The sequence below is a fragment of the Diaphorina citri genome, unplaced genomic scaffold (genome assembly GCF_000475195.1).
Source record: "Diaphorina citri unplaced genomic scaffold, Diaci psyllid genome assembly version 1.1 scaffold2825, whole genome shotgun sequence".
Taxonomy (NCBI): Eukaryota; Metazoa; Arthropoda; class Insecta; order Hemiptera; family Psyllidae; genus Diaphorina; species Diaphorina citri.
Genome location: NW_007380242.1, coordinates 1 through 27,795, shown reverse-complemented (window position 1 = coordinate 27,795; position 27,795 = coordinate 1). Strand labels below are relative to the sequence as shown.

The 27,795-nt window shown below is 38.1% G+C and overlaps 4 protein-coding genes and 2 long non-coding RNA genes across 6 annotated transcripts; 4 read left to right on the top strand and 2 right to left on the bottom strand.

Annotated features, from left to right (window-relative positions):
- The first annotated feature begins 481 nt into the window (after window positions 1–481).
- LOC113471696 lies at window positions 482–3,350 on the top strand. Its single transcript, XM_026831048.1, has 4 exons — window positions 482–754; window positions 2,007–2,311; window positions 3,011–3,207; window positions 3,254–3,350. The coding sequence occupies exons 1-4, from the start codon at window positions 616–618 to the stop codon at window positions 3,348–3,350; spliced, it is 738 nt and encodes a 245-aa protein (XP_026686849.1). The 5' UTR covers window positions 482–615.
- Window positions 3,351–3,953: 603 nt separating this feature from the next.
- Window positions 3,954–5,589, top strand: LOC113471695. Its single transcript, XM_026831047.1, has 3 exons — window positions 3,954–4,252; window positions 4,736–5,133; window positions 5,431–5,589. Exons 1-3 carry the CDS (start codon window positions 4,030–4,032, stop codon window positions 5,587–5,589), a joined length of 780 nt encoding a protein of 259 aa, XP_026686848.1. The 5' UTR covers window positions 3,954–4,029.
- A 104-nt stretch (window positions 5,590–5,693) lies between these two features.
- LOC113471693 lies at window positions 5,694–7,158 on the top strand. The gene is made up of 2 exons (XR_003394292.1): window positions 5,694–5,889; window positions 6,424–7,158. It is a non-coding gene; the product is annotated as an uncharacterized LOC113471693 (long non-coding RNA).
- A 647-nt stretch (window positions 7,159–7,805) lies between these two features.
- Window positions 7,806–8,815, bottom strand: LOC103519593. The gene is made up of 2 exons (XM_017448247.2): window positions 8,736–8,815; window positions 7,806–8,409 (listed from the first exon to the last, which is right to left on the bottom strand). The coding sequence occupies exon 2, from the start codon at window positions 8,397–8,399 to the stop codon at window positions 7,806–7,808; it is 594 nt and encodes a 197-aa protein (XP_017303736.1). The 5' UTR covers window positions 8,400–8,409; window positions 8,736–8,815.
- A 512-nt stretch (window positions 8,816–9,327) lies between these two features.
- On the top strand, window positions 9,328–25,505 carry LOC103519592 (STAM-binding protein-like; the record flags this gene model as incomplete). The annotated part of the gene is made up of 12 exons (XM_026831045.1): window positions 9,328–9,561; window positions 12,374–12,545; window positions 13,377–13,475; window positions 13,981–14,149; window positions 14,839–15,074; window positions 20,025–20,244; window positions 21,073–21,210; window positions 21,253–21,384; window positions 22,089–22,285; window positions 23,630–23,728; window positions 24,577–24,745; window positions 25,270–25,505. Coding segments are annotated over exons 2-12 (1,793 nt in total), but the record flags the coding sequence as incomplete, so codon positions are not given.
- Window positions 15,618–16,128, bottom strand: LOC113471694. Its single transcript, XR_003394293.1, has 2 exons — window positions 15,853–16,128; window positions 15,618–15,664 (listed from the first exon to the last, which is right to left on the bottom strand). It is a non-coding gene; the product is annotated as an uncharacterized LOC113471694 (long non-coding RNA).
- Window positions 25,506–27,795: the final 2,290 nt, after the last annotated feature.

The window sequence follows — 27,795 nt, the reverse complement described above, 5'->3', positions numbered from 1 at the left end:
TAGGAGCACGGCTAATCCAGTGGTAATGCGCTTGCCATGCAGAGGCCGCGGGTTCGATTCCCAAAGTAAAAAACATTGTATGTAATCATTTTCGATTCCAAATAGGTATAATTTATGTCAACGGATACTTTCAGGTGTTGATCCAGCACCAAAACTGAGAAAAAAACTGTCGGGAAGCCCAATCGCGAGACTGTGGGTTCAGGAACTCTAATACATATCTTTATCCGGAAGCTCAACTCTCAAAAGTACTACTTGCAGCGTTTGAACACCCTAAATCATAGGAAATAATCTAATAATAGAGTTCTTCCAACCTATAAGTCTCGGAGACCTGTGGCACTTTATCTATCTTTCTCTCCCTCGGTGAAAATCGGAAGGATTTTGTCTTTTCTTGCCCATTCCCCATGTTATGAATCTACAACATACATAGATGTGAGTTTGTGAGTAGCGCCACGCCGGTAACTGTGTATAAACTCGTAGTATTGGGGTGTGCTTTCAGATGACATCTCATCAAAACAAATTCTGCTGACCCCCGACCAGAGCGATCACAAAAGGACAGACCTATGGGATGTCTTCAATGATGACGACAGTGATACAGTCAAAACCGTCCCTCTCCACATGAACATTACCGATTTGTACCAGATCTGCAAGAAGTACAACCAGGCCAACCAGAGCCCGGATGTCATCAACGATCAGACGGGACGGATACTGCGTCCCGACAGTGTCACCAGTCGGGATAGAACCGCCATCAATCAAGGTAATAGAACTGTCATCAATCAAGGGAAATAAACTGTCATCAGTCAAGGTAAATATAGAACTGTCACTCCTCTCTTCGATTTCTTTCCTTCCTGTATTTTCTCTCTTGGATTTCGGAACTACCTATAAGACCTTGGCAGTTACTCTTCCCTCTATCAAACCTCTTCAAAAAAATGATTGCTGACAAACTGTTATCAATCAAGGTAAATATAGAACTGTCATCAATCAAGGGAAATGTAAAACTGACATCAATCAAGGAATATAGAACTGTTATCAATATAGGTAAATGTAGAACAGCCATCAGTCAAGGGCAATATCGGATCAGCGGTTTCTGGGAATCATTAACAGCGTAATGAGTAGGTTTTTTTGTAATTGTTGACAGCGTGAATTATCGGGGAAAGAGTTATTGACCAGTGAAAACCAATAATCTGGACTTATTTTAATTCAAGGACTGAATCCTCAATGGAACTTTCAGGTACTCCAGGAATCTCCTCGATAACATTTCGAACCAACTTCTCAGTCCAAAAGATAGTTGGATAGTCAATACTAGGTACATCGTATAACAATTTGTTTATAAGAATATTTAAACCATGTGGTTGACCTTGAAAACCCATCAGGTTACCAGAACCAAGTACCAGGTTATCAGCTGAGAGATGTAATTTCTCGATTCTTGGCAATCAAGAAAGAAAGAATTTGCAATTTGCAAGAGAGAAAGTACCTATGTAGGACCCGAAGCTCAGAGCTACTACATTTTTTCCATTGAGTTCATTAACATTTGGCCTTCGTCTTAGTAGGTACTTACAGATAGGTCCATAGGGAGGTAGTTAGTTATTAGGTCCTCGTTTTTTTTTTTTTTTTTTTATTTAATATAATTATTTTATATTATTACTAATGTTAAAAATTTCCTTCTGCTGAATTGATCATGTAAATGAATAGGTCGGTACCTATCTATCTGAAATAAAATCACCTCCTAATCCAGTTACCTACTAACTAGAATCAAAATTAAGACAGTTGGGTAGGAAGTAGGTACTTCTGATAAGAAATTTAATTCATCTTTTATTACGTGCACATTGCATACCTTGAAAGATACCAGGCGTTCATACAAAAATTGCTCACAACGAATAATTTCCTTCTTTCGCTTTCTTTTTCTTCTGCTCCTATTTTTAGCCCGTTCATCCTTAATTAATAATAAAAGGTATAGTGGACGGGCTATTGTATTCGCTTCGGTTTCGTCAGTCTTTTTGTCTTTTCAGGGTTGGAATCTTCTTGTCGGCAGATCCTCAAGCAGGGCTCCAAACAAGGGTCCATCATGCATTTGGTCGAGGAGCATATGCGTCTGTCCAAACGGGAAACGACCACGATGGCCCCTGTGTATTCCAAACACAAAGTTAAAGACAAGGTGAACACGGAAAAAACACAAGCGTTGGGCAAAGTAGTGATGGTTAGTCCGGGTGGTGCTGCACCGACAGGTACACCCCAGGGGAGTAAATCTGCTGAGGTGCCAGAGGTGTTTCCTGATCTCATCCCAGATCTGTTGCTTGTATCTGGTTCTCATATAGTCTGTATCAGAGGTGTCGTACAGAACAGTTTTAACTTGCACTAATGCTATCAACTTCTCTTCAATGTTCTCCATTTTCAATTCACTCAAATAATAGGATTTTCAAGGGAAATGCAAAAAAATCAACTCCCAAAACAAAGAAGATCAAAATAAACTGCGCGCCTAGAAAAAAACTGCACGCAGATTCTGTGTCGCTTCCACAAGTGAGGCAGGCGAGTGACACAGGCAAGTGGCACGTGCGAGTGCACTGCGTCGTAATGTGCGCGGTAGTATTGAATCCAATGGTTTACAAAAACTGCTTTGCTGTGCTGCGTGACTGTGCTGCGTAGCTGTGTCTCAATGTGCGCCGGGCCTCAGTCGGGTAGGAAGTAGGTAGGTACTTCTGATAAGAAATTAAATTCATCTTTTTATTACGTGCACATTGCATACCTTGAAAGATACCAGGCGTTCATACAAAAAATGCTCACAACGAATAATCCTCTTCTTTCGCTTTCTTTTTCTTCTCTTCCTATTTTTAGCCCCTCCATCCTTTATTAATAATAAAAGGTACAGTGGACGGGCTATTGTATTCGCTTCGGTGTCGTCTGTCACTCTGTCCCCATAGAAGGACTTATCCAAACCTAGTCGACCTATAAATCAAATTAAAGGTCTTTTTACCAGCTCTGATCTTGAAATTTGTCGCGACGACCTATGAACTAGGAGTTGAAGAGCAGCAATTGCAGTGACAGTAGCAACTGCACGACTGATGGCTTGTCTGAAGAGGCAGTACATGTGGAGACTGAAGATATTGACAATTTGAAGTTTGACCCGGGTTGGGTGGGCATTCTGGCGATTTGTTTCGCTGTCATTTCCATAGTGAGCTACGTTGGACTGATAACGTGGAGGTATATTTTAGAGTAAGTACCTATACCCTATTACCTTATTTGGTTGTCCTGTCCACAGGCAAGCATATTTGGACAGCATGAAGCAGAAAAGAACCATCCATAAAGCAATTCATACAATCCGCAAGGCCCTTTATAGATGGTTCTTTTCTGCCTAATGCTGTCCGTTATAGGATGCATCGGTACTGTACCCATCACAAGAATACTTTCATCCCATATTTCCTTAGGCCGGCCACTCACTATCAGGTAGACCTGACAAGCACGCCAGAACAGGTCCGCCAGTCAGGTCTACCTGATAGCGAGTGACCGGCCTTATGGATATTTCGGATTTTCAGTTTTTCGTATCTGATTTCTCGATCTTTGATCCCATTTCGGATTTTCACTTTTTTGCTTTCAGGAAAAGTCTTCATTAGGTCATAATCATAGCTCATCCTAATTATTATTATTTTTTTTAAGGCTTTAATGGCAGGATTCTCACCTAGTGAGCTCTTCCACCCAACCGGTTTTTGTCCTGTTCCTAACTTCCTGATTTGTGACAGTTGGGTAGGAAGTAGGTACTTCTGATAAGAAATTTAATTCATCTTTTATTACGTGCACATTGCATACCTTGAAAGATACCAGGCGTTCATACAAAAATTGCTCACAACGAATAATTTCCTTCTTTCGCTTTCTTTTTCTTCTGCTCCTATTTTTAGCCCGTTCATCCTTAATTAATAATAAAAGGTATAGTGGACGGGCTATTGTATTCGCTTCGGTTTCGTCAGTCTTTTTGTCTTTTCAGGGTTGGAATCTTCTTGTCGGCAGATCCTCAAGCAGGGCTCCAAACAAGGGTCCATCATGCATTTGGTCGAGGAGCATATGCGTCTGTCCAAACGGGAAACGACCACGATGGCCCCTGTGTATTCCAAACACAAAGTTAAAGACAAGGTGAACACGGAAAAAACACAAGCGTTGGGCAAAGTAGTGATGGTTAGTCCGGGTGGTGCTACACCGACAGGTACACCCCAGGGGAGTAAATCTGCTGAGGTGCCAGAGGTGTTTCCTGAGAAAACTGGACCAGGTAAGCTATTGCCCTCATTGGATGGATATATTAAGATTATTAAGGCAACACCAACTTATAAAAATAATAAATGGGTATCTAGATAACCTAGGTGGGTAATTAAGACAAAAGGATACCTACAAAGAGATCAAGGTTTATAATGAATTCATGAGTGGATTCTGTAAAAATCTTGATGTTTTCTAATACAATTTGGTCATACTCAGCCCGAACAGCTGAATGACGAGTATAGGTACCGTGCCACTACAGAAGCAACTGAGACCACAACTCTTTTCACCAGGGGTTTCATAAAAAGCTGTATCTAATAGGTAATGTTATAATGCCTTCCTGACAATCCTGCTCCTGTAGCAAAATACATTCTTGCGCTTTAATGTTTGCTAGATTTTCGGTCTGGCGGTCTATCTATAGCGTTCCTTGGGGTGCGGCACATGTGGTTGATTTTTCCGCATCCCCATGTCCTCACAATGTCTCTCCTCGTGTTTCCAGGCGCCATCGTGGTTTCCGTCGAGGGCAACAAACCCGTGGACGCCCCCAGTCCTGACACTCACGCAGCCGACAACTTCCCCAGCAACCCGGAGTACAACCTCGCCTCCATGACTGAACACAATCTCGTCACTATCCGCAAGAAAATAGCCGTCCTTATGGACCTCATCAACCAAAGTGTCGAGAGAAACAATAGCCACAACATGCTAACTAGCGGAATGGCAGCGGTCAACCTCACGAATGATCTCAAGAACAGTCTAGACCACTGGATACGAGGAATGAGCACGGCTAATAAGACCACTTATAGTGACATTGAAGAGCAGAATATTACGTTGAAGAACAAACTCCTCTCGTCCAAAGTATACTTGGCCGAGCTTATACACGAGATGGTAAATAAAAATGTTTATTGTTTTCTATAAAGAGTAATCTCGCAAGTAATCATTTGTTCCTTTTTAAGTACAGTAGAACCTCGATTATTTCAACTAATTGGGACCGGGGGTGGTTGAAATTATCACTTTCTATAATCTTTTCGACTGATAAGATAGGATATCCTTTGAAAGATAGAAAAAAAAACAATGGATTTTGGAGTTGAACTAATGGAGAGTTGAAATAATCGAGGTTCTACTCTACAGTTAAAATAGATTTTTTTTTTTTTTTTAAGTTAAAAGTTTTTAAGTACATACTCCTGTTGTTTTCAGGTACAGAACAAGACAGACCCTACCGAGATCCTGTGCATGATCAACAACCTGTATGAAGAGATCTACAACGTGACACCTCAAGAAATGACAGTTATTACTTGCCCCAGTTTTACATATCCAAATGTAGAAAAAGCACACACTAAATCATCATTTTTATAATAATCCCAAGTAAATCATGGAATGAAGTAGTAAATTTTCTCTTGCAATCAACATTTGATTTTAAGCTAGTAATCATTTAAGTTTGTGTTAAAATGTACCTCAGGAGTTGAAGAGCAGCAATTGCAGTGACAGTAGCAACTGCACGACTGATGGCTTGTCTGAAGAGGCAGTACATGTGGAGACTGAAGACATTGACAATTTGAAGTTTGACCCGGGTTGGGTGGGAATTCTGGCGATTTGTTTCGCTGTCGTTTCCATAGTGAGCTACGTTGGACTGATAACGTGGAGGTATATTTTAGAGTAAGTACCTATAATACCCTATTACCTTATTCGGTTGTCCTGTCCACAGGCAAGCATATTTGGACAGCATGAAGCAGAAAAGAACCATCCATAAAGCAATAAAATTCATACAATCCGCAAGGCCCTTTATGGATGGTTCTTTTCTGCTTAATCGCTTAATGCTGTCCGTTTTAGGATGCATCGGTAGTGTACCCATCACAAGAATACTTTCATCCCATATTTCCTTAGGCCAGCCACTCACTATCAGGTAGACCTGACAAGCACGCCTGAACAGGTCCGCCAGTCAGGTCTACCTGATAGCGAGTGACCGGCCATAGAGATATTTCGGATTTTCAGTTTTTCCTATCAGGGAAGTCCACCCCAGGCCCCAGGTCATAGGTAATCATAGCTGATCCTGATTTCTCGATCTTTGCTCCCATTTCGGATTTTCACTTTTTTGCTTTCAGGGAAAGTCTTCAGCAGGTCATAATCACAGCTCATCCTGATGATTATCGTGAATGTTCCTAACTTCCTGATTTGGTTTTCTCGTTTCAGGAAGAGGTACGGAACCCGGCAGCTTCTGGTGAACGACGAGGCGGAATATTACGATTCTGCTCCCGACATTCTTCCGTTCGAAGTCCGCAGCGAACAGTTGTGACTAGAAATGCAGGAGATTCGTCTGAACAACTACTGTGATACTCTCAATAATAATGTCGAGGTCCCGAGCTTCGGAAATGGCGCCTGTAAGGGAGCGCCACCTTCTGACGGTGATACCCCAAGATGCTGAGGACTCTGAGCCTGTTCTTAGGCCAGCCAGCCAATGTATCTGTACAGTGTACAACTACTGTGATACCTACCCTCGATATAATGTCGAGGTCCCCCAGCTTCAGAAATGGTGCCTGTACGAAAGCGCCACCGTCTGACGTTGGTACCCAAAGCGCCTTCTGATGTTGAGGACTCTGAGCTTGTTCTTAAGGCCCGACTCACATTAGAAGCGTAGACGGCTAACTCTCGGAGACAGTGCCGGGCAGTCTTCGAGCATCTCAGCAGTTAACAAACATTTAATACGAACCTATAGTCTATAGCTCTATAGAACCGGCACTTCGTATACTTAGACAGGTTCATTCGTACATAGGTACCTACATCTACCTATTGCATGGACTCCAATACTAGGTAATAGAACCTATATAATACCTAATGAAATTCCTACAGGATAATGTCTATTTTATGTCTGTTCCTTTTGTAGGTACTTTATAATAAAGCTGTAAATCTGCATACTGCGAACCAAAACTTTCGAGTTTTTTTTTGTACCTAGGTACGGCACCTACCTAGGTACTTATTACCTATTTATCCTGTGCCTAGATATTTGCTGACGTTAGGTATACCTACCTATCCGTAATTCCCAGAAATAGGAAGCTAAGTAAATATTTCTGGATTTTGATTTGCCTGCAGCCTACCTAAAGTAGACTTTTTGGAAGATTAGGATTATTAGGAACAAAATAGAATAGAAGCCGATTTTATGAGGCCCTGCTACCCGCACACGTGCCCGTGTCGCGTCGAACAAGTATATTTGGAAACCCCTGCTTTACTAATGAGCAGTTTGTTGCCGTCGCGTCAGGCTTCCTGCTTGGCCGGCAACACATCGCGTCGTGTGTCACCCACTTACCAAAGAGGTTTTGCTTCGTAAAAGCAAAACCTCTTTGTTCTTCTTTGTTTATTTTTCATTTTTTCAAATTTGATGGCCGTTGCCGTTGAAGTTAAAACTCCAAAATTTGAGATTTTTGTGTTCTGTTCTGCCTTTGAATTTTTTCCGAAGTTCCAAGTTTCCTATTAATTTACTTTCTATTAATGAAGCTAACATGACTGAATTATGAACAAGACACGTCAAAACAAAGTTAATGTCCCTAATTATAAAAACCCTAGCAAACTTGGACTTCTTATGACATTACATGAACTTCTGTGTGGCTTGATTTTATGTTATCCACTGCTCTCCCATTTTCATTGGTAATGTTAATTTTTTCATATGTTAGGTATTCTGTTAATTTGAGAATACTACTTAGGTGCATGGCTGCACAGGTTGTAATAATGATTATCTCACCTGGGAAAACACCATAGTTAAGTCGATCATCCAGTATCTCTAGCAACTCTTGGGTTTTGTTCAATTTCAAATACAATCTTATGACCGCATGTTGTGTGGAATCCATAGTATCCACAGTTGAAGGTGTCAGTCTGAATTTATACAAAATATCTTCCAATTCTTCTGTGTACGCATCATTTGAGATACTGTTCACATACAAGTCTACGTCAATAGCATGGAGTTTCTTGTGCCGATTATATTGCTGGTCCAGCTCCAAATACATATTTGACGGATTGACTTGCTTTAAAATCTTATTGTTCAGTCTGGAATTGAATTCAGATTCCAACTCATATGCACTTGAGAGGAAATTGCGTCTGGAGAGACATGTTTTCATTAGGTGGTTGTTCCTGAAGTGACCGTGTTTTGTAACACCTTTGAAGAATATTTTCAACATTTTCTTTGACCTGGAATTTTTAAAAGAAAAGCACTACTATTATGAAAATCTTGTAAAAATCTTGGTACTTGTTCAGCATATCTGTGCAGTGAACTAGAGTCTGTGTTTTGTAACACCTTTGAAGAATATTTTCAACATTTTCTTTGACCTGGAATTTTTAAAAGAAAAGCATTACTATTATGAAAATCTTGTAAAAATCTTGGTACTTGTTCAGCATATCTGTGCAGTGAACTAGAGTCCATAAAAGTACAGAAATAATATCAATCCTTTTTTATCCTGACCTAAGAGGTCTCTTGTCTAGTTATCACCCAAGATAGCCTGCTAAATGAAACTTACCTTTGTTAGCAAAAGATTGATACCTAAGTTTGATGAGCTAGGAATGAATGCTTATTGGTATGGGGCCATAGGGAAGATGAGTCCATAAAAGTACAGAAATAATATCAATCCTTTTTTATCCTGACCTAAGAGGTCTCTTGTCTAGTTATCACCCAAGATAGCCTGTTAAATAAAACTTACCTTTGTTAGCAACAGATTGATACCTAAGATAGATGAGCTAGGAATGAATGCTTATTGGTATGGGGCCATAGGGAAGGTATACAGCTGCAAACAGATTTTCAAACCTTTCTTTACCACAGTTTGGCAAGAAATCAATAATTATGTATTTTTCTTCTTATCGGTCAGTTTATCTTCTACTTTCTGGGTCTCTGGGAAGCCTGGAATTTCTCTTTATCAGTTTATTCCAGTTTTCCACTTCCAGAAAAAAAATTCACCACTCTGCCTGCTCTTATTTCGGTTTTTGAAATTTTGAATTTTAGCGCGTAAAAAGGAAGATCTTTTTTTTTCGGACCATGGGCCGGCAAAAGAGCGACGACAACAAGGCACCAAATTTTGAAAATTAAAATCTTATCAAAAATCAAAATCAAATAGAAAAAAAAATCCTGCGAAAAAGCAAAAGAGCAATCCCTCTGAAGCTGCTCATTTTTACTTTTTAACAAGTTAGTTTTACTAAAACCAACTACCCTTTATCAGCGCTACACCGGCTTTAAATAAGTATTCATACAAGCAGATTTTTTTCACTAGTAAGTTACCCTTCATCTCATTTTCAGATAGACAAAAAATTGTTGTCTCTAAGCTTTGAAGATGAGTCATCTTGCTGTTATCTGTGAGTAGCTTTCTATTATTTAACCATAGAACATAGAAGTACAGTACGTTTACTAAGAGTGTACTAAAGAAATCACCCAACTATCTCCTTAAATCTGTAGCTACTTACTCAGCTAGGTAATTAAGTTGCTATCTTTGGTTAAAAAAGGTAGGTAAGTAAAAGCACTTGTCAGCCATTGGACGGTCACTCTGCTAGAGTTCTTAACTTGGCCATGTCTCCTGATGAAACAACGGTGCTCTCTGCTGGTGCAGATGAAACTCTCAGACTTTGGAAGATATTTGAGACGGTCACTCTGCTAGAGTTCTTAACTTGGCCATGTCTCCTGATGAAACAACGGTGCTCTCTGCTGGTGCAGATGAAACTCTCAGACTCTGGAAGATATTTGAGAAGGTCAAGTCGAAGAAGAAGGAGATCAAAAATAATGCCTCCAAGTTCAATTCAATGTTCAATAGCATTCGTTAATTTCGAATAGCAGTGTACCTTACCTACAAGATCATGGAACCCGATACAAACTTGGTTTTCTTGTCTAAGACTGATACATTCAACTCATGAAACTTTTAGGTCCAAACCCACATTCATAAATTAAGTAATATTAGTTAAAAAAGATGAAAAGAAATAAATAATAATAATAAAAAATAACCGTTGAAGTACTAATAATAATTATCATACTCTAATATTGTGCTCTTCAAATCACTAAAGAGCACTGACCTCAAGAAATGACAGTTATTACTTGCCCCAGTTTTACATATCCAAATGTAGAAAAAGCACACACTAAATCATCATGTTTATAATAATCACAAGTAAATCATGGAATGAAGTAGTAAATTTTCTCTAGTTATTGCTTGCAATCAACATTTGATTTTAAGCTAGTAATCATTTAAGTTTGTGTTAAAATGTACCTATTATTTAGAATTAATTAGTTTTAATTTCTAGTAAAAGATAAAATAGTAATCAAAGGGCGAAATACCACCTACTTTAATCTACTTTTCTCTCTCTTTTTTTTACAAGGAGTCCAATTGACATTTTATGCTTGTCTATCCTGTGAACTATTCTGGATAAGAGTGAGATTATTATTATTATTATTATTAACGAGTCATCTTGCTGTTATCTGTGAGTAGCTTTCTATTATTTCACCATAGAACATAGAAGTACAGTACGTTTACTAAGAGTGTACTAAATAAATCACCCAACTATCTCCTTAAATCTGTAGCTACCTACTCAGCTAGGTAATTAAGTTGCTATCTTTGGTTAAAAAAAAGGTAGGTAAGTAAAAGCACTTGTCAGCCATTGTAACCTAACCACCAAATAGTGGTTTGTTAAACTGTGGATTAACTCAAAACAAAACTGTTCAAGGAGTTATTTTGTAACAAACCTCAAACTTTTTTTGCTCTTTCAACGAGTATTTTCCTTCCAGAAATTGAAATACATAGATTGGTGTTTGATTTCCAAAAGCTAGACTTTTGATGGTTGGGAATGTGCCAATCTTGGATTTTCAATGGTATAGTGCCAGTACAGGCACTATCACACCGCCTGGTGGTTGGACCAATTCCTGTATTTTCCTTCAAACAAAGGGAAATAAGCCTCGGAAGATAAGAAATTGTCTGTTTCCTAACGGAAAATACAACTTAACCATGACTTGATATTGAACGAATTAAAACTGGACTGCAGTGAGAAGGAAGCTTTTTAAAAATTTATCAAATATAAAATTATCATCTTAATTTTCAGGAAATTTAACGCATCGATTTGTTTCTCCTACTTTATGGACATCCTTTACAAGGCAAACAAAATCAAGGTGGACACTGTTGAAGATGTGAAGAAGTACCTGTGCAATAATCAAGTCCTGCCCAAGTGTGATAATGATGTGCAAGGTAGAATAACAAGATGTTTAAGGCCATTCACTAACCCCAAGGTCTACAATCTCATGTTATTTTTTGAGAATGCTTGGAGACAATCCTTGAACAGTCTCCACATTCTCAGGCGTTAACAAACACTCATGAACCCAGGCCTTATGCATCTTTAGGGGTTATATTGAACCCCTTTCTTTTTATCAAGGGGACTCATTTCTCCCTTTTATGGGAAAAGTGAATCTTCAATTTCAGTGAGATTTTCATAGTTTGACAAGTCAAATCAACATTTCATAACAAAATAAGCCTTTTTGTTGCCCTTTTTGAAACCATACATAGATAATTTTAGCTCTTGGCCTTCTGCTCCTTCAAACATTTTTTTCCCCCGATTCTCATTTTCTAGACTCCAGAATCGTGACTCCGTTCGAAACCCGCAAGGCCGACGTCAAGTGTCGAATGTGGTTTGTTAAACTGTGGATTAACTCAAAACAAAACTGTTCAAGGAGTTATTTTGTAACAAACCTCAAACTTTTTTTGCTCTTTCAAATGTGTATTTTCCTTCCAGAATGATTAGGTTATTATTAAATTTGTTTATATTAGACATCCTAGGTTATAAAGTTATGAAAAAGTCCATGGAGATGGATGAAACTCAAGTCGGATAAGATTATAGATTTGTGTTTGATTTCCAAAAGCTAGACTTTTGATGGTTGGGAATGTGCAATCTTGGATTTTCAATAGTATAGTGCCAGTACCTACAGGCACTACCACACCACCTGGTGGTTGGACCAATTCCTATATTTTCCTTCAAACAAGGGGAAATAAGCCTCGGAAGATAAGAAATTGTCTGTTTCCTAAAGGAAAATACAACTTAACCATGACTTGATGTTGAACGAATTAAAACTGGACTGCAGTGAGAAGGAAGCTTTTTAAAAATGTATCAAATGTAAAATTATCATCTTAATTTTCAGGAAATTTAACTCATTGATTTGTTTCTCCTACCGTGATTTCAATAGAACTGTAAAGAGGATCAGAGTTGTCAACGATGAATTTCACAGATATCAGGGCAATGCCCCCTGACGAGAGAGTGAAAAAGCTGAGTAATCCAGACATAAACATTGAACTCAATACACCAATTAGAAGGTATGTATGTCTGTATGCTTTCATCTATTTTTTTTTTTTTTACAGATTTGGTTATTATGTATGATGTGTATTTTATGTCTAAAAGAGTCCCCAAGGAAATACCCCATCAAAAGAGGGGTTTTATGAAGATTTAAACCATAGAGGGATAGCACTTGGGTCTTCAATGTGTACTTGCACTTTTTTTTTTTTTTTTTTTTTTTTTTTTTTTTTTTAAAAATTTTTAATTTTACAGATTTGGTTATTATGTAGGTATGATGTGTATTTTATGTCTAAAAGAGTCCCCAAGGAAATACCCCATCAAAAGAGGGGTTTTATGAAGATTTAAAACAAAGAGGGATAGCACTTGGATCTTCAATGTGTACTTGCACTTTTTTTTTTTTTTGCTCAGCAATTTTATAAGTAATAAGTAGGTACTTAGTAGTAACTTTTACAAAGTGACTTAAGATACCTACCTACTTTTTTTTTAGTACCTAATCAAATAAGAAGCACCTACCTGGAATGCTAAATTTTCTTTTTGTAATCTTTGTAGTTTTGCCCATAAAAGGTATTCAACCAATCAGACCACTGCCTTGAAATAAATAAAACTATTTATAATGATAAATGTGCCCAACCTCAGTAATGTTGTCAGTAGTATAATACCTACCTAGTTAGAGTACAGTGAACTTCAGATTTGCAGGTTAGTGGTTCATAAAATTTAGCATAAAGGTAAATAAGTACTACTTAACAGTAGATTTTTTTTAGACTGTAGAAGTAGCACAGTTAAGTACTCGAATCTGTTTCATTTATGCTTTAATTGATTTTTACATAACAAATATTTCTCTACATTTCCAGATATTTCAGAGGTGGCCTGGAATTGCTGAGACAAGCTGATAGCTATTATGAATCAGGGGAATACGACAAATGCTATCAGTACTATATGAAATACTTGATGTAAGTATGAGAAGTACTTGTAAGAATGTTAGTAACATGGCAATCTGTAGATAACAGAGGTAGGTGTAGAGAATGTAGAAATAATAATTTGACAGTGTTGGAGTTATGGAGTTCTAGTTAAGTGGTAAATTCAATGTGTAATCTTGAATTTTTAGGCATTATGAATCTAGTAAAGAAATCTCATTTAAATTGGGGCCATTGGTCCAATTAAGTGTAATATAATCACAAGTTATTTATTTAGATATAGACTGTCAACGTAGGACTGAGGATTCCCTTTTTGTAAGTCTCGTTTCTTGGGTATTAATTATCAAGCGTGCCGGGAGGCGTGCAAACGTCAAGAGCTCGAAGCGCCGCCCGGCCTATATTAACACGAAACAGAGTTTCGAGGTTTTAATGACTACCCAAAAAACGTATAATGTAAAAATGTTAATACTGAATAATCCTACTTGACATCAAAGCCACGCCACGGCGCTGTCACATTTTCTCATATTTCACACCTTTTCAGAATGTTCGTGGATAAACTCCCCAACCATCCAGAGTACAAGAGTGTTCCACCAGCTGAAAAGAAGGAGATTAAAAAGAAACGAGATGAAGTCTGCCGAAAAGCAGAAGAGATCAAAGTACGACTTCGAGAAAAATATCAGGCAGAACATGAGGCTTACCTAATAGAAAAGGTTAGTGGAGGTGTTACCTTAGCTGCCATACTAAATAAAATCATGAAACCTGAGATGCAGATATAAAGTATAACTGCTAATAACGACAAACTATTCACCCAGCCTAAGTGGGGCCGGGAGAAGTCAGTATATACTACGCGATTGTCCACGTCACCCATTTGGATACCAACTAAGTGTTGGAGATCCTATTGGGAACTTTCACTTGCTATCTCCGCCGTTTTTAAGAGCTGGGTGATTCTTTGGAAAAAAAGGTAAAAAAACGGCAGAGGGTGAATATTACCTAACCAATGAATTTCAAAATGCACTTTTCACGTTGCTTTTCCACTCTTTGGTCACTCAGTTTTTACTTTCTATTTTTCAATGATTTCCTAAAAAAGCGGTTTTCTATTATATGTAGTTTAAAAAAGGAGAGGGGGTGGGGACACATTATACTCGCGTTATCGAGATGTATGCTGGAAAAAAAGGTACTATATACTTACTTACAACTGTATTTTTACATTCCCTCCAACTTATTCCCATAGGAAAAGAGGGACAAGGAGCTTCAACATCTATTATATGTAGTTTAAAAAAGGAGAGGGGGTGGGGACACATTATACTCGCGTTATCGAGATGTATGCTGGAAAAAAAGGTACTATAATTATACTTACTTACAACTGTTTTTTTACATTCCCTCCAACTTATTCCCATAGGAAAAGAGGGACAAGGAGCTTCAACACCAGCAGTTGCTTCAGAAACAGCAAGAGTCCAAACGGAAGCTATCCGTCCCTGATAAGAAACCAGGAGGTCCGGCCCTGCACTATGACCGTATTGAGGCCCTGGACAAAACCTACGCTCAGGTCAAACAGGTGGGACCGCTGCCTGATAATATCTATCCCAGCTTTGACGCCATTATGTCCTCGCCATCAAGAATGGGAATTACCGCTGGGTAAGTACCTGCATATACACAAAAAGCCCGATCTGAGGGTTAGGTGTAGGGGCGAGACAGCCCTAAAGTGTGAGTTAAGCTTCTGCGAATCTACGAAGTACCTGTGTGAGCCAGCCCTGTTAGCTGGGACTGCTTGGAGGGTAGCGCGTTTGCTTCGTAAGCACCAGGTCGCGGGTTCGATTTCCGCCCGGGGACCGCTGCCTGATAATATCTATCCCAGCTTTGACGCCATTATGTCCTCGCCATCAAGAATGGGAATTACCGCTGGGTAAGTACCTGCGTATACACAAAAAGCCCAATCTGAGGGTTAGGTGTAGGGGCGAGACAGCCCTAAAGTGTGAGTTAAGCTTCTACGAATCTACGAAGTACCTGTGTGAGCCAGCCTTGTTAGCTGGGACTGCTTGGAGGGTAGCGCGTTTGCTTTGTAAGCACCAGGTCGTAAGTTCGATTTCCGCCAAGAATGTTGAATCGTTTGTACAATAAAATTAAATGATGGGTTACTACTACAAAAAATAGATAGCTATAATTGCTGTGTAGAAGTTTCGTGTTTTGTAACACCTTTGAAGAATATTTTCAACATTTTCTTTGACCTGGAATTTTTAAAAGAAAAGCATTACTATTATGAAAATCTTATAAAAATCTTGGTACTTGTTCAGCATATCTGTGCAGTGAACTAGAGTCCATAAAAGTACAGAAATAATATCAATCCTTTTTTATCCTGACCTAAGAGGTCTCTTGTCTAGTTATCACCCAAGATAGCCTGCTAAATGAAACTTACCTTTGTTAGCAAAAGATTGATACCTAAGTTTGATGAGCTAGGAATGAATGCTTATTGGTATGGGGCCATAGGGAAGATATACAGCTGCAAACAGATTTTCAAACCTTTCTTTACCACAGTTTGGCAAGAAATCAATAATTATGTATTTTTCTTCTTATCGGTCAGTTTATCTTCTACTTTCTGGTTTCTGGGTCTCTGGGAAGCCTGGAATTTCTCTTTATCAGTTTAATCCAGTTTTCCACTTCCAGAAAAAAAATTCACCAGCCTGCCTCTTATTTCGGTTTTTGAAATTTTGAATTTTAGCGCGTAAAAAGGGAGATCTTTTTTTTTCGGACCATGGGCCGGCAAAAGAGCGACGACAACAAATTTGGCACCAAATTTTGAAAATTAAAATCTTATCAAAAATCAAATAGAAAAAAAAATCCTGCGAAAAAGAAAAGAGCAATCCCTCTGAAGCTGCTCATTTTTACTTTTTAACAAGTTAGTTTTACTAAAACCAACTACCCTTTTTCAGCGCTACACCGGCTTTAAATAAGTATTCATACAAGCAGATTTTTTTCACTAGTAAGTTACCCTTCATCTCATTTTCAGATAGACAAAAAATTGTTGTCTCTAAGCTTTGAAGATGAGTCATCTTGCTGTTATCTGTGAGTAGCTTTCTATTATTTCACCATAGAACATAGAAGTACAGTACGTTTACTAAGAGTGTACTAAAGAAATCACCCAACTATCTCCTTAAATCTAGCTACTTACTCAGCTAGGTAATTAAGTTGCTATCTTTGGTTAAAAAAAAAAGGTAGGTAAGTAAAAGCACTTGTCAGCCATTGTAACCTAACCACCAAATAGTGGTTTGTTAAACTGTGCATTAACTCAAAACGAAACTGTTCAAGGAGTTATTTCGTAACAAACCTCAAACTTTTTTGCTCTTTCAACGAGTATTTTCCTTCCAGAAATTGAAATACATAGATTTGTGTTAGATTTCCAAAAGCTAGACTTTTGATGGTTGGGAATGTGCCAATCTTGGATTTTCAATGGTATAGTGCCAGTACAGGCACTATCACACCGCCTGGTGGTTGGACCAATTCCTGTATTTTCCTTCAAACAAAGGGGCGTCCCCCCTGGAAATCCTTCGTGGCCCCCAGTTTGGGAATCGCTGTTTTAAAGCATTTGACACTCACTGTGGGTAGGATATTTATTTTTCTACACTCTTGATCGATAATGACTTTGTTTATTTTGTTTTTAGTAAATAAGTGGTAACACTGGTAACCGATTCTAACACATTTTGTAAACAAACTGACCTAATTGGACATCAAAATACTTGAGAATAATCAGAGGCTTAAGGCCCGTTCATACTTGTCGTTCGGAAAAAAATCGTGTCGTGTGTATTGAGAAGGCTCCATGTACGTACATAATGTGCTGTGGAAGTAAAGTCCTTCCCCACTTTAAAAGTTTTCAATGTACATATTGTATTCTTTATGAAGTAACCTTTTGTATTTTGTAACGCTATAATTATCTTTCGTTGACACTGTTTTGATTTTCTGTCATCAGATCGCAGAACATTCCAGGATGGACTACCAATCAACTGTTGAGGTCATTGACATGAGAAACAGCTGATAAGCTCTCGACCAATCCAATGTGTTTTATGTACGGGGCACGAACCTGTAAACTCCGGGAGGACAGACACAGACAGACACCGAAGCGAATACAATAGTCCGTCCCTATACCTTTTATTATTACTATTGTAATTTAATAAAGGAAGGGCGGACTAAAAAGGACGTGATGGGATGAATTTCGCTCCGGCCCGGAATGGAACCCGCGACCTCGCGCTAACAAGGCAGACGCGCAAAATAACTTCACCTGTGCTTTTTTTTTATTAATATTTTTTTGAGTGTGCCAACATTGAATAATAATGTTATATACACCCATTGGTCCAATTAAGTGTAATATAATCACAAGTTATTTATTTAGATATAGACTGTCAACGTAGGACTGAGGATTCCCTTTTTGTAATCTGTTTCAATAAAGTCTCGTTTTTTGGGTATTAATTTTACTATCAAGCGTGTCGGGAGGCGCGCAAACGTCAAGAGCTCGAAGCGCCGCCCGGCCTATATTAACACGAAACAGAGTTTCGAGGTTTTAATTACTACCCAAAAAACGTATAATGTAAAAATGTGAATTCTGAATAATCCTACTTGACATCAAAGCCACGCCGCGGAGCTGTAACTTTTTCTCATATTTCACACTTTTTCAGAATGTTCGTGGATAAACTCCCCAACCATCCAGAGTACAAGAGTGTTCCACCAGCTGAAAAGAAGGAGATTAAAAAGAAACGAGACGAAGTCTGCCGAAAAGCAGAAGAGATCAAAGTACGACTTCGAGAAAAATATCAGGCAGAACATGAGGCTTACCTAATAGAAAAGGTTAGTGGACGTGTTACCTTAGCTGCCATACTAAATAAAATCACTACTTTTAAGTAAAATTCTGCCGAAAAGCAGAAGAGATCAAAGTACGACTTCGAGAAAAATATCAGGCAGAACATGAGGCTTACCTAATAGAAAAGGTTAGTGGAGGTGTTACCTTAGCTGCCATACTAAATAAAATCATGAAACCTGAGATGCAGATATAAAGTATAACTGCTAATAACGACAAACTATTCACCCAGCCTAAGTGGGGCCGGGAGAAGTCAGTATATACTACGCGATTGTCCACGTCACCCATTTTTTTACATGGGAATCGATGTGCTTTTTGCGTAGGGAATTTTATGCGAATCATGAATTTGTGGTGAAGCTGAAGATTATTTATTAAGAAAATATTAATAAATAATTTTTGTGGCTATCATAACATTACTACTAGCTTCCGTGACTAATTCTATAATTTCTTTAATTTTCGCTTTCTGGTAATGCCGCCACTGATCACGGCAATTTTCTGAAAGGAAAATGCACCTAGAAGCTTAACCCATCCTCTAGGGCTGTTTCTCCTACACCTAAATAAGCCTCGGAGTGGGCTTGTGTATGAAAATACACCCAAGTAGGGAGTTCATCGTAAAATAGGGGTTAAAACCTTGCTAAGGCCCAACTTTGGACGATAGTCTTTTTTTTTTTTTTGTGAACTTAGGTGAAATATTAAATACCACAAGCACGGATGGATAAATACAACAGTAAGTATTTAAAAGGTTTAGAGATTTAGACTGTAACTACACGGATATCTAATATAGCTGTATTAAGTTAGTAAGCGTTAAAAATAGACTGCAAACTGAACAAAATTAGTCCTCGCGTTGGTACATATATTATAAAGCAGTGGTCCCCAAACTTTATTTGTTTATTTATTTATTTTTATTTGTATTTTTATTTATTTATTATTTTTCTACAAAAAACAAGTAATACCCTTTCATACATGTAGCGGTGTAAGGTGCCCTGCATAGTGTTCTTACTGTATCTTATCCCGACGCAGTGGGATTTTTATCCCTTTTCAGGGATTTTTCAGGTCTGACTGGGATAAAAATGAATTTAGGGATTTTAAGGGATTTTTAACAATTTTAAGTGATAATAATTTTTATTCATCTAATAAAAATACCCATAGGGAAGGTATACAGCTGCAAACAGATTTTCAAACCTTTCTTTACCACAGTTTGGCAAGAAATCAATAATTATGTATTTTTCTTATCGGTCAGTTTATCTTCTACTTTCTGGGTCTCTGGGAAGTCTGGAATTTCTCTTTATCAGTTTATTCCAGTTTTCCACTTCCAGTCTCTTCCAGAAGTTCCAGAAATCCAGAAAAAAAATTTCACCACCCTGCCTTCTCTTATTTCGGTTTTTGAAATTTTGAATTTTAGCGCGTAAAAAGGAAGATCTTTTTTTTTTTCGGACCATGGGCCGGCAAAAGAGCGACGACAACAAATTTGGCTATTTGGCACCAAATTTTGAAAATTGAAATCTTATCAAAATCAAATAGAAAAAAAATCCTGCGAAAAAGCAAAAGAGCAAAGAGCAATCCCTCTGAAGCTACTCATTTTTACTTTTTTAACAAGTTAACTGCCAGAGCCAATCAGGGATCAGGGTGCCTTTGGAAATCTCAAAGATACCTCAGGGACAGCAACACCTAATGCTTAGTGCTTCCTCCATCCAGGTACACACCACGCTCAACAGTGCTTAACTTGAGTGTTTTCATTTCAGAGCCAAACCAGACAGCCCTGCTTCGAGCATCACTTCCGTGCCCTCCTTCGATCGAACCAAAAAACCGACCGTGCCCGCAACTCAAAGCAAGGACTACGGACTGACAGACCACCTCAGACCCGTGGTGATACCGGCCGCGCTGTTGTCAAGTTTCCTCGTTCTGGCGCAGAGAAATACGGACATGAATGTGGAGACGTGTGGCATCCTTGCAGGACGATTGGTAAGGAGTTTACCAGGATCGTGGGAGACCCCGGATTCGATTCCAGGCGGTGTTGAAAATTTGAAATGATTTTGTGACTATTTGAATACCTAACTAAATAGAATTGATTTTGAATTAATTCTTTTTGATAAAGGGAATTAATTCTCTTTGACAAAGGAGTTGAAGTTAGGAACAAATTATTGGTCAAGTCTTACAATTCGTCCCCCCCCCCCAAAAAAAAACTCACAATTTATCATCTCTTTTTAGACGAATTGTAATTTTTTTTTTATTATTCAAACTAATTTTCAGACTTTTTCTATCTATTATTACGACATTTTTCTTCTGTGTGACATTTCATAACCTTGCTTCCTCTTCTCTTCCTCGCCCCCCCCCCACATTTAGGTGCAAAGTGAACTTCACATTACTCACCTCCTAATACCCAAACAGGTATCCTCCCTGTTTAAAGTCCCCTAGCCAGACAATCCCTCAGCCAGACATTTTAAACTATGGGTCTGATTGGGTCTGTTATTATGATATTGTTCTTCTGTATGGCATATTTCATAACAATGCTTCCTCTTCTCACCCCCACGTCCAGGTGCAAAGTGAACTTAACATTTGTTTTGGCACTAAAAACTGACAATCGAAAATTTGACCCGATTACATTACTTTCCTTTCTATAGGATAAGGAAAGTAAAAAACCTTAGCCGTCATTCAGTGACATTCTAACGTAACCATTTCTAATTATCCAATTCTGTTATGACATGAATGTTATCACGATGTTAACACGTATTTGTTCTTCTGTATGGCATATTTCATAACAATGCTTCCTCTTCTCACCCCCACGTCTAGGTGCAAAGTGAACTTCACATAACTCACCTCCTGATACCCAAACAGGCGGGGACTGCAGATTCCTGTATAACGCATCATGAGGAGGAGATCTTCGCCTGTCAGGACAAATATAACCTGATAACCTTAGGATGGATTCATGTGAGTATTGCACACTTGTTTTAACCTTCCGGCCTGCCTCAGTGGCAACTTCACATAACTCACCTCCTGATACCCAAACAGGCGGGGACTGCAGATTCCTGTATAACGCATCATGAGGAGGAGATATTCGCCTGTCAGGACAAATATAACCTGATAACCTTAGGTTGGATTCATGTGAGTATTGCACACTTATTTTAACCTTCCGGCCTGCCTCAGTGGCAGAATAGACTAAATATCTGCTTGAAGATGCTAGGTTTGAATCCGTGGTGGTATAACTTTTTTCCAGCATGATGATATTTTACTTTCTATTACTACAGTATACCTTGTTTAGACTGCGAGAGTAAAGGGACTTTTCAGTCCTATGCTGGTAATATAAACAAGGTATATTCTATTCTATAGCGAGTCAAAATTGACCAATCAAATGCCTTGAGACTATGCTTAGCACGAACTTAAGAGCCAGCATTTTGTTCATAAATATGGGTGTAAATAATCTAAATATCTGCTTGAAGATGCTAGGTTTGAATCCGTGTTGGTATAACTTTTTTTCTAGCATGATGATATTTTACTTTCTATCACTACAGTATAGCGAGCTATACCTGCAAGTAATGAAAGTATTGCAATCGGTCCAAAAAAAATATATATATATTTTTATTTAGGTGTTTATTTACAAGTTCAGCAGCAAAACCATGTGTTTAGCATGTTGAAATAAAACAACTAGGTATTGAAAAAAAAAAAAAAAATACATTTTATGTATTTCTTCCTAAAGTTAGACCATTTGTGTAGCATGTTGAAATAAAACAACTAGGTATTGAAAAAAAAAGATCTATTACAACGTGACTAACATTAAAGTCGAATTCGACATTGTGGTTGACAATGAGGAGTTGAAGAGCAGCAATTGCAGTGACAGTAGCAACTGTACGACTGATGGCTTGTCTGAAGAGGCTGTACATGTGGAGACTGAAGATATTGACAACTTGAAGTTTGACCCGGGTTGGGTGGGAATTCTGGCGATTTGTTTCGCTGTCGTTTCCATTGTGAGCTATGTCGGACTGATAACGTGGAGGTATATTTTAGAGTAAGTACCTTCTTATTTAGAATTAATTAGTTTTAATTTCTAGTAAAAGATAAAATAGTAATCAAAGGGCGAAATACCACCTACTTTAATCTACTTTTTTCTCTCTTTTTTTTTACAAGGAGTTCAATTGACATTTTATGCTTGTCTATCCTGTGAACTATTCTGGATAAGAGTGAGATTATTATTATTAATTTCAATGATTTTTAACTAAAGATATTTTATGTTTTTCTGTTTGTATTTTATTTTGTATGATTTTATTTAATTTTTCCTCTTGAAAATAAACGAAAAATGTTTTTGATTTGTACAAATACCAAATAGGTACTTACTTTTGTTGTTGAAAAAATGTAGATAGACAATTAAAATAATATTCAAAATGAGTTTTATGTTTATTTTGAATTCAAAAAGGTGTATAGAATCTAGAAATAAAACAAATTAAAGTGAATTTAGCATCTCAGGGTGTGGTTATGTACCGGGTTGAGATGAGCTCGGACGAGGTGAGATAGGATATTGTTTCTACAGTTTTGCATTGGAGTGGTAACTTAGGCAAGGATAGTGTGGGAGTGTTGGGTATTTTTTCTAACCCTCTGTCCCGTATCACAAAGCTATGTCAAGCCGAAAATTTTCCCCACTTCAAATATATCCTTTTTCCCTATGGTTTTCTACATTCAAAACCCTGCTATTTCATGGCCGTTCAAGATAATTACTTCAAGTCTATTGAACGTTATAACATGGAGCAGTTTTTGTAATTTTTGCCATCCTGTGGTTCAATTTGAACCAAAGATACAGGGGGTAACAAAATAAATGTCACCATCAAAAGAGGGGTTTTATGAAGATTTAAAACAAAGAGGGATAGCACTTGGATCTTCAATGTGTACTTGCACTTTTTTTTTTTTTTGCTCAGCAATTTTATAAGTAATAAGTAGGTACTTAGTAGTAACTTTTACAAAGTGACTTAAGATACCTACCTACTTTTTTTTTAGTACCTAATCAAATAAGAAGCACCTACCTGGAATGCTAAATTTTCTTTTTGTAATCTTTGTAGTTTTGCCCATAAAAGGTATTCAACCAATCAGACCACTGCCTTGAAATAAATAAAACTATTTATAATGATAAATGTGCCCAACCTCAGTAATGTTGTCAGTAGTATAATACCTACCTAGTTAGAGTACAGTGAACTTCAGATTTGCAGGTTAGTGGTTCATAAAATTTAGCATAAAGGTAAATAAGTACTACTTAACAGTAGATTTTTTTTAGACTGTAGAAGTAGCACAGTTAAGTACTCGAATCTGTTTCATTTATGCTTTAATTGATTTTTACATAACAAATATTTCTCTACATTTCCAGATATTTCAGAGGTGGCCTGGAATTGCTGAGACAAGCTGATAGCTATTATGAATCAGGGGAATACGACAAATGCTATCAGTACTATATGAAATACTTGATGTAAGTATGAGAAGTACTTGTAAGAATGTTAGTAACATGGCAATCTGTAGATAACAGAGGTAGGTGTAGAGAATGTAGAAATAATAATTTGACAGTGTTGGAGTTATGGAGTTCTAGTTAAGTGGTAAATTCAATGTGTAATCTCGAATTTTTAGGCATTATGAATCTAGTAAAGAAATCTCACCAGACACCGAAGCGAATACAATAGTCCGTCCCTATACCTTTTATTATTACTATTGTAATTTAATAAAGGAAGGACGGACTAAAAAGGACATGATAGGATGAATTTCGCTCCGGCCCGGAATGGAACCCGCGACCTCGCGCTAACAAAATAAGGCAGACGCGCAAAATGAGAAGTACTTGTAAGAATGTTAGTCACATGGCAATCTGTAGATAACAGAGGTAGGTGTAGAGAATGTAGAAATAATAATTTGACAATGTTGGAGTTATGGAGTTCTAGTTAAGTGGTAAATTCAATGTGTAATCTTGAATTTTTAGGCATTATGAATCTAGTAAAGAAATCTCATTTAAATTGGGGCCATTGGTCCAATTAAGTGTAATATAATCACAAGTTATTTATTTAGATATAGACTGTCAACGTAGGACTGAGGATTCCCTTTTTGTAAGTCTCGTTTCTTGGGTATTAATTATCAAGCGTGCCGGGAGGCGTGCAAACGTCAAGAGCTCGAAGCGCCGCCCGGCCTATATTAACACGAAACAGAGTTTCGAGGTTTTAATGACTACCCAAAAAACGTATAATGTAAAAATGTTAATACTGAATAATCCTACTTGACATCAAAGCCACGCCACGGCGCTGTCACATTTTCTCATATTTCACACCTTTGCAGAATGTTCGTGGATAAACTCCCCAACCATCCAGAGTACAAGAGTGTTCCACCAGCTGAAAAGAAGGAGATTAAAAAGAAACGAGATGAAGTCTGCCGAAAAGCAGAAGAGATCAAAGTACGACTTCGAGAAAAATATCAGGCAGAACATGAGGCTTACCTAATAGAAAAGGTTAGTGGAGGTGTTACCTTAGCTGCCATACTAAATAAAATCATGAAACCTGAGATGCAGATATAAAGTATAACTGCTAATAACGACAAACTATTCACCCAGCCTAAGTGGGGCCGGGAGAAGTCAGTATATACTACGCGATTGTCCACGTCACCCATTTGGATACCAACTAAGTGTTGGAGATCCTATTGGGAACTTTCACTTGCTATCTCCGCCGTTTTTAAGAGCTGGGTGATTCTTTGAAAAAAAGGTAAAAAAACGGCAGAGGGTGAATATTACCTAACCAATGAATTTCAAAATGCACTTTTCACGTTGCTTTTCCACTCTTTGGTCACTCAGTTTTTACTTTCTATTTTTCAATGATTTCCTAAAAAAGCGGTTTTCTATTATATGTAGTTTAAAAAAGGAGAGGGGGTGGGGACACATTATACTCGCGTTATCGAGATGTATGCTGGAAAAAAAGGTACTATAATTATACTTACTTACAACTGTTTTTTTACATTCCCTCCAACTTATTCCCATAGGAAAAGAGGGACAAGGAGCTTCAACACCAGCAGTTGCTTCAGAAACAGCAAGAGTCCAAACGGAAGCTATCCGTCCCTGATAAGAAACCAGGAGGTCCGGCCCTGCACTATGACCGTATTGAGGCCCTGGACAAAACCTACGCTCAGGTCAAACAGGTGGGACCGCTGCCTGATAATATCTATCCCAGCTTTGACGCCATTATGTCCTCGCCATCAAGAATGGGAATTACCGCTGGGTAAGTACCTGCGTATACACAAAAAGCCCAATCTGAGGGTTAGGTGTAGGGGCGAGACAGCCCTAAAGTGTGAGTTAAGCTTCTGCGAATCTACGAAGTACCTGTGTGAGCCAGCCCTGTTAGCTGGGACTGCTTGGAGGGTAGCGCGTTTGCTTCGTAAGCACCAGGTCGCGGGTTCGATTTCCGCCCGGGCCGGACAAAATTAGAAGCTGTAAAACTAAAAACGCCACCAAGCTAGCCTAGTTATGTAGCTTGGTAGGTAGCACGTCTAGGTTCGATTCCCGGCCAGGCGGATTTTTTTTTTTTTTTTTTTTTTTTTTTAAGGGAAAATCCCTTGTCTATTTTTTTACCATTCTAACCACGGTTGAGGTAAATTTGTACGAATTTGATGTGTATTCAATTTAGAATTTCGTATTCGGAGACACGAAAAAATAATACCCCAATCAATGTTACCTCATTTTTTCTAAAAAAGGACGTGATACGAAAGCTACCTCGTCCCTTATTCATTCTTTTCGAGACATTATCCAATTTTCTCAGCACGAAGACTGCTTGTTCCTGATAAAAAGACCTTTAATTTGATATATAGGTCGACCAGGTTTGGATAAGTCCTTCTATGAGGACAGAAGTAAAGTCCTTCCCCACTTTAAAAGTTTTCAATGTACATATTGTATTCTTTATGAAGTAACCTTTTGTATTTTGTAACGCTATAACTATCTTTCGTTGACACTGTTTTGATACTCTTCCTCTTCCCCTTTTATCATTTAGGTCATTATCCCTCTTCTTCCCCTGCACATTTGGTCTCTCTCCCCCCCCCCTACCTTCACTATATATCGGTGCACTCCTCTTTCGCTCTTATATTTGTTGTGTCTATCTGTCAATGAGAATATTGGTAAGCCGATGGCCTTTTGTGGCGATAAATATGACAAAGGGTTTTGCCTAGTACTGTCTAGGTATGTGGTTCAGAATTCAAGGTTTAGATGTAGGTATAAGAATTATTGATTTGTATCCTATGTTGGCAACATGTGTTTTGATTTACTTATGTTCCCAGTAAAATGGGCCTCACTTTAGCAATCGCAAATATAAAAAGTTACCATAGCCTATTTTTTACTAATTCAAAAAGCGTCAACTTTTTTCTCCACACTCTTTTTTGAAATGTCGGACAGTATGTTGTACGACAATATCGACCTTTAACCCATGAGAGCCGAGGCCTACATTAAAGTCACACCAAACTTGACCAAACCCCGACCTTTAACCCATGAGAGCCGAGGCCTACATTAAAGTCACACCAAACTTGACCAAACCCTTCTCTCTTTTTCGCTAATATCTCAGTTGCTCCATGTCAGAGTGCATCGGAGATCTGTCTATTAGAAAACAAAATTTCCTACTATTTTCACTATTAATATTTGACATATTTACTCAGTAACGGTCAAATTTCAGCAAGATCCAACGAGAAAAAAAGTTCAGCTCTTATGGGTTAAGAAACTATTACTAATTCACGACTAGTGTGAAAAGCATATAACCAGACCTATTAGTGACCAATTGTCCCAATTGACCATACATTGTAGATTAAATTTCCTCTAATGGACACAGTGTCATAAACTCGTAAAAGTGAAGGGGAATTGTCCTTCCATATTGTGAAGCTAATAAGGAAAATGCCAAGCCCCTCATTGTTAAATGCCGGATTGACGTCAATGCCTTGTTTGTCCATGAGGATGTGTTTTCTAAACGTGTTTTTTAACTCTACCTATTGAAAAAAAAAATATTTTTAAAAAATAGAAAGCTATTACAGTTTGGCCGCTATTTAAAGCCAAAACTTCGTAAAAGCTCAAAAAGAGTTCGCAATTTTGCGGGCCTTTAGATTTCAGCCAAAGTCGCTCGAACCTCTAGGGACCTCAAAACGTGTTTTGGCACTAAAAACTGACAATCGAAAATTTGACCCGATTACATTACTTTCCTTTCTATAGGATAAGGAAAGTAAAAAACCTTAGCCGTCATTCAGTGACATTCTAACGTAACCATTTCTAATTATCCAATTCTGTTATGACATGAATGTTATCACGATGCTAACACGTATGAGACAGTGTGATTGTTGATTTATTCCATAAAAAGGTCAAGAGAGACACAATAAGTGTGAAGTGTGAAGACGCTTATGGAACCAAGGCTGAAAACAGAATGGACACGTGGTCGGCGTTTTTCGTCAGCCTCTCAATCAGCTTTGGGCTGACATTTGGTTTTGGCTACAAATTTTACGAGTGAATGCCCTTCGCACTCAACCTTTGCTATTTCTTTA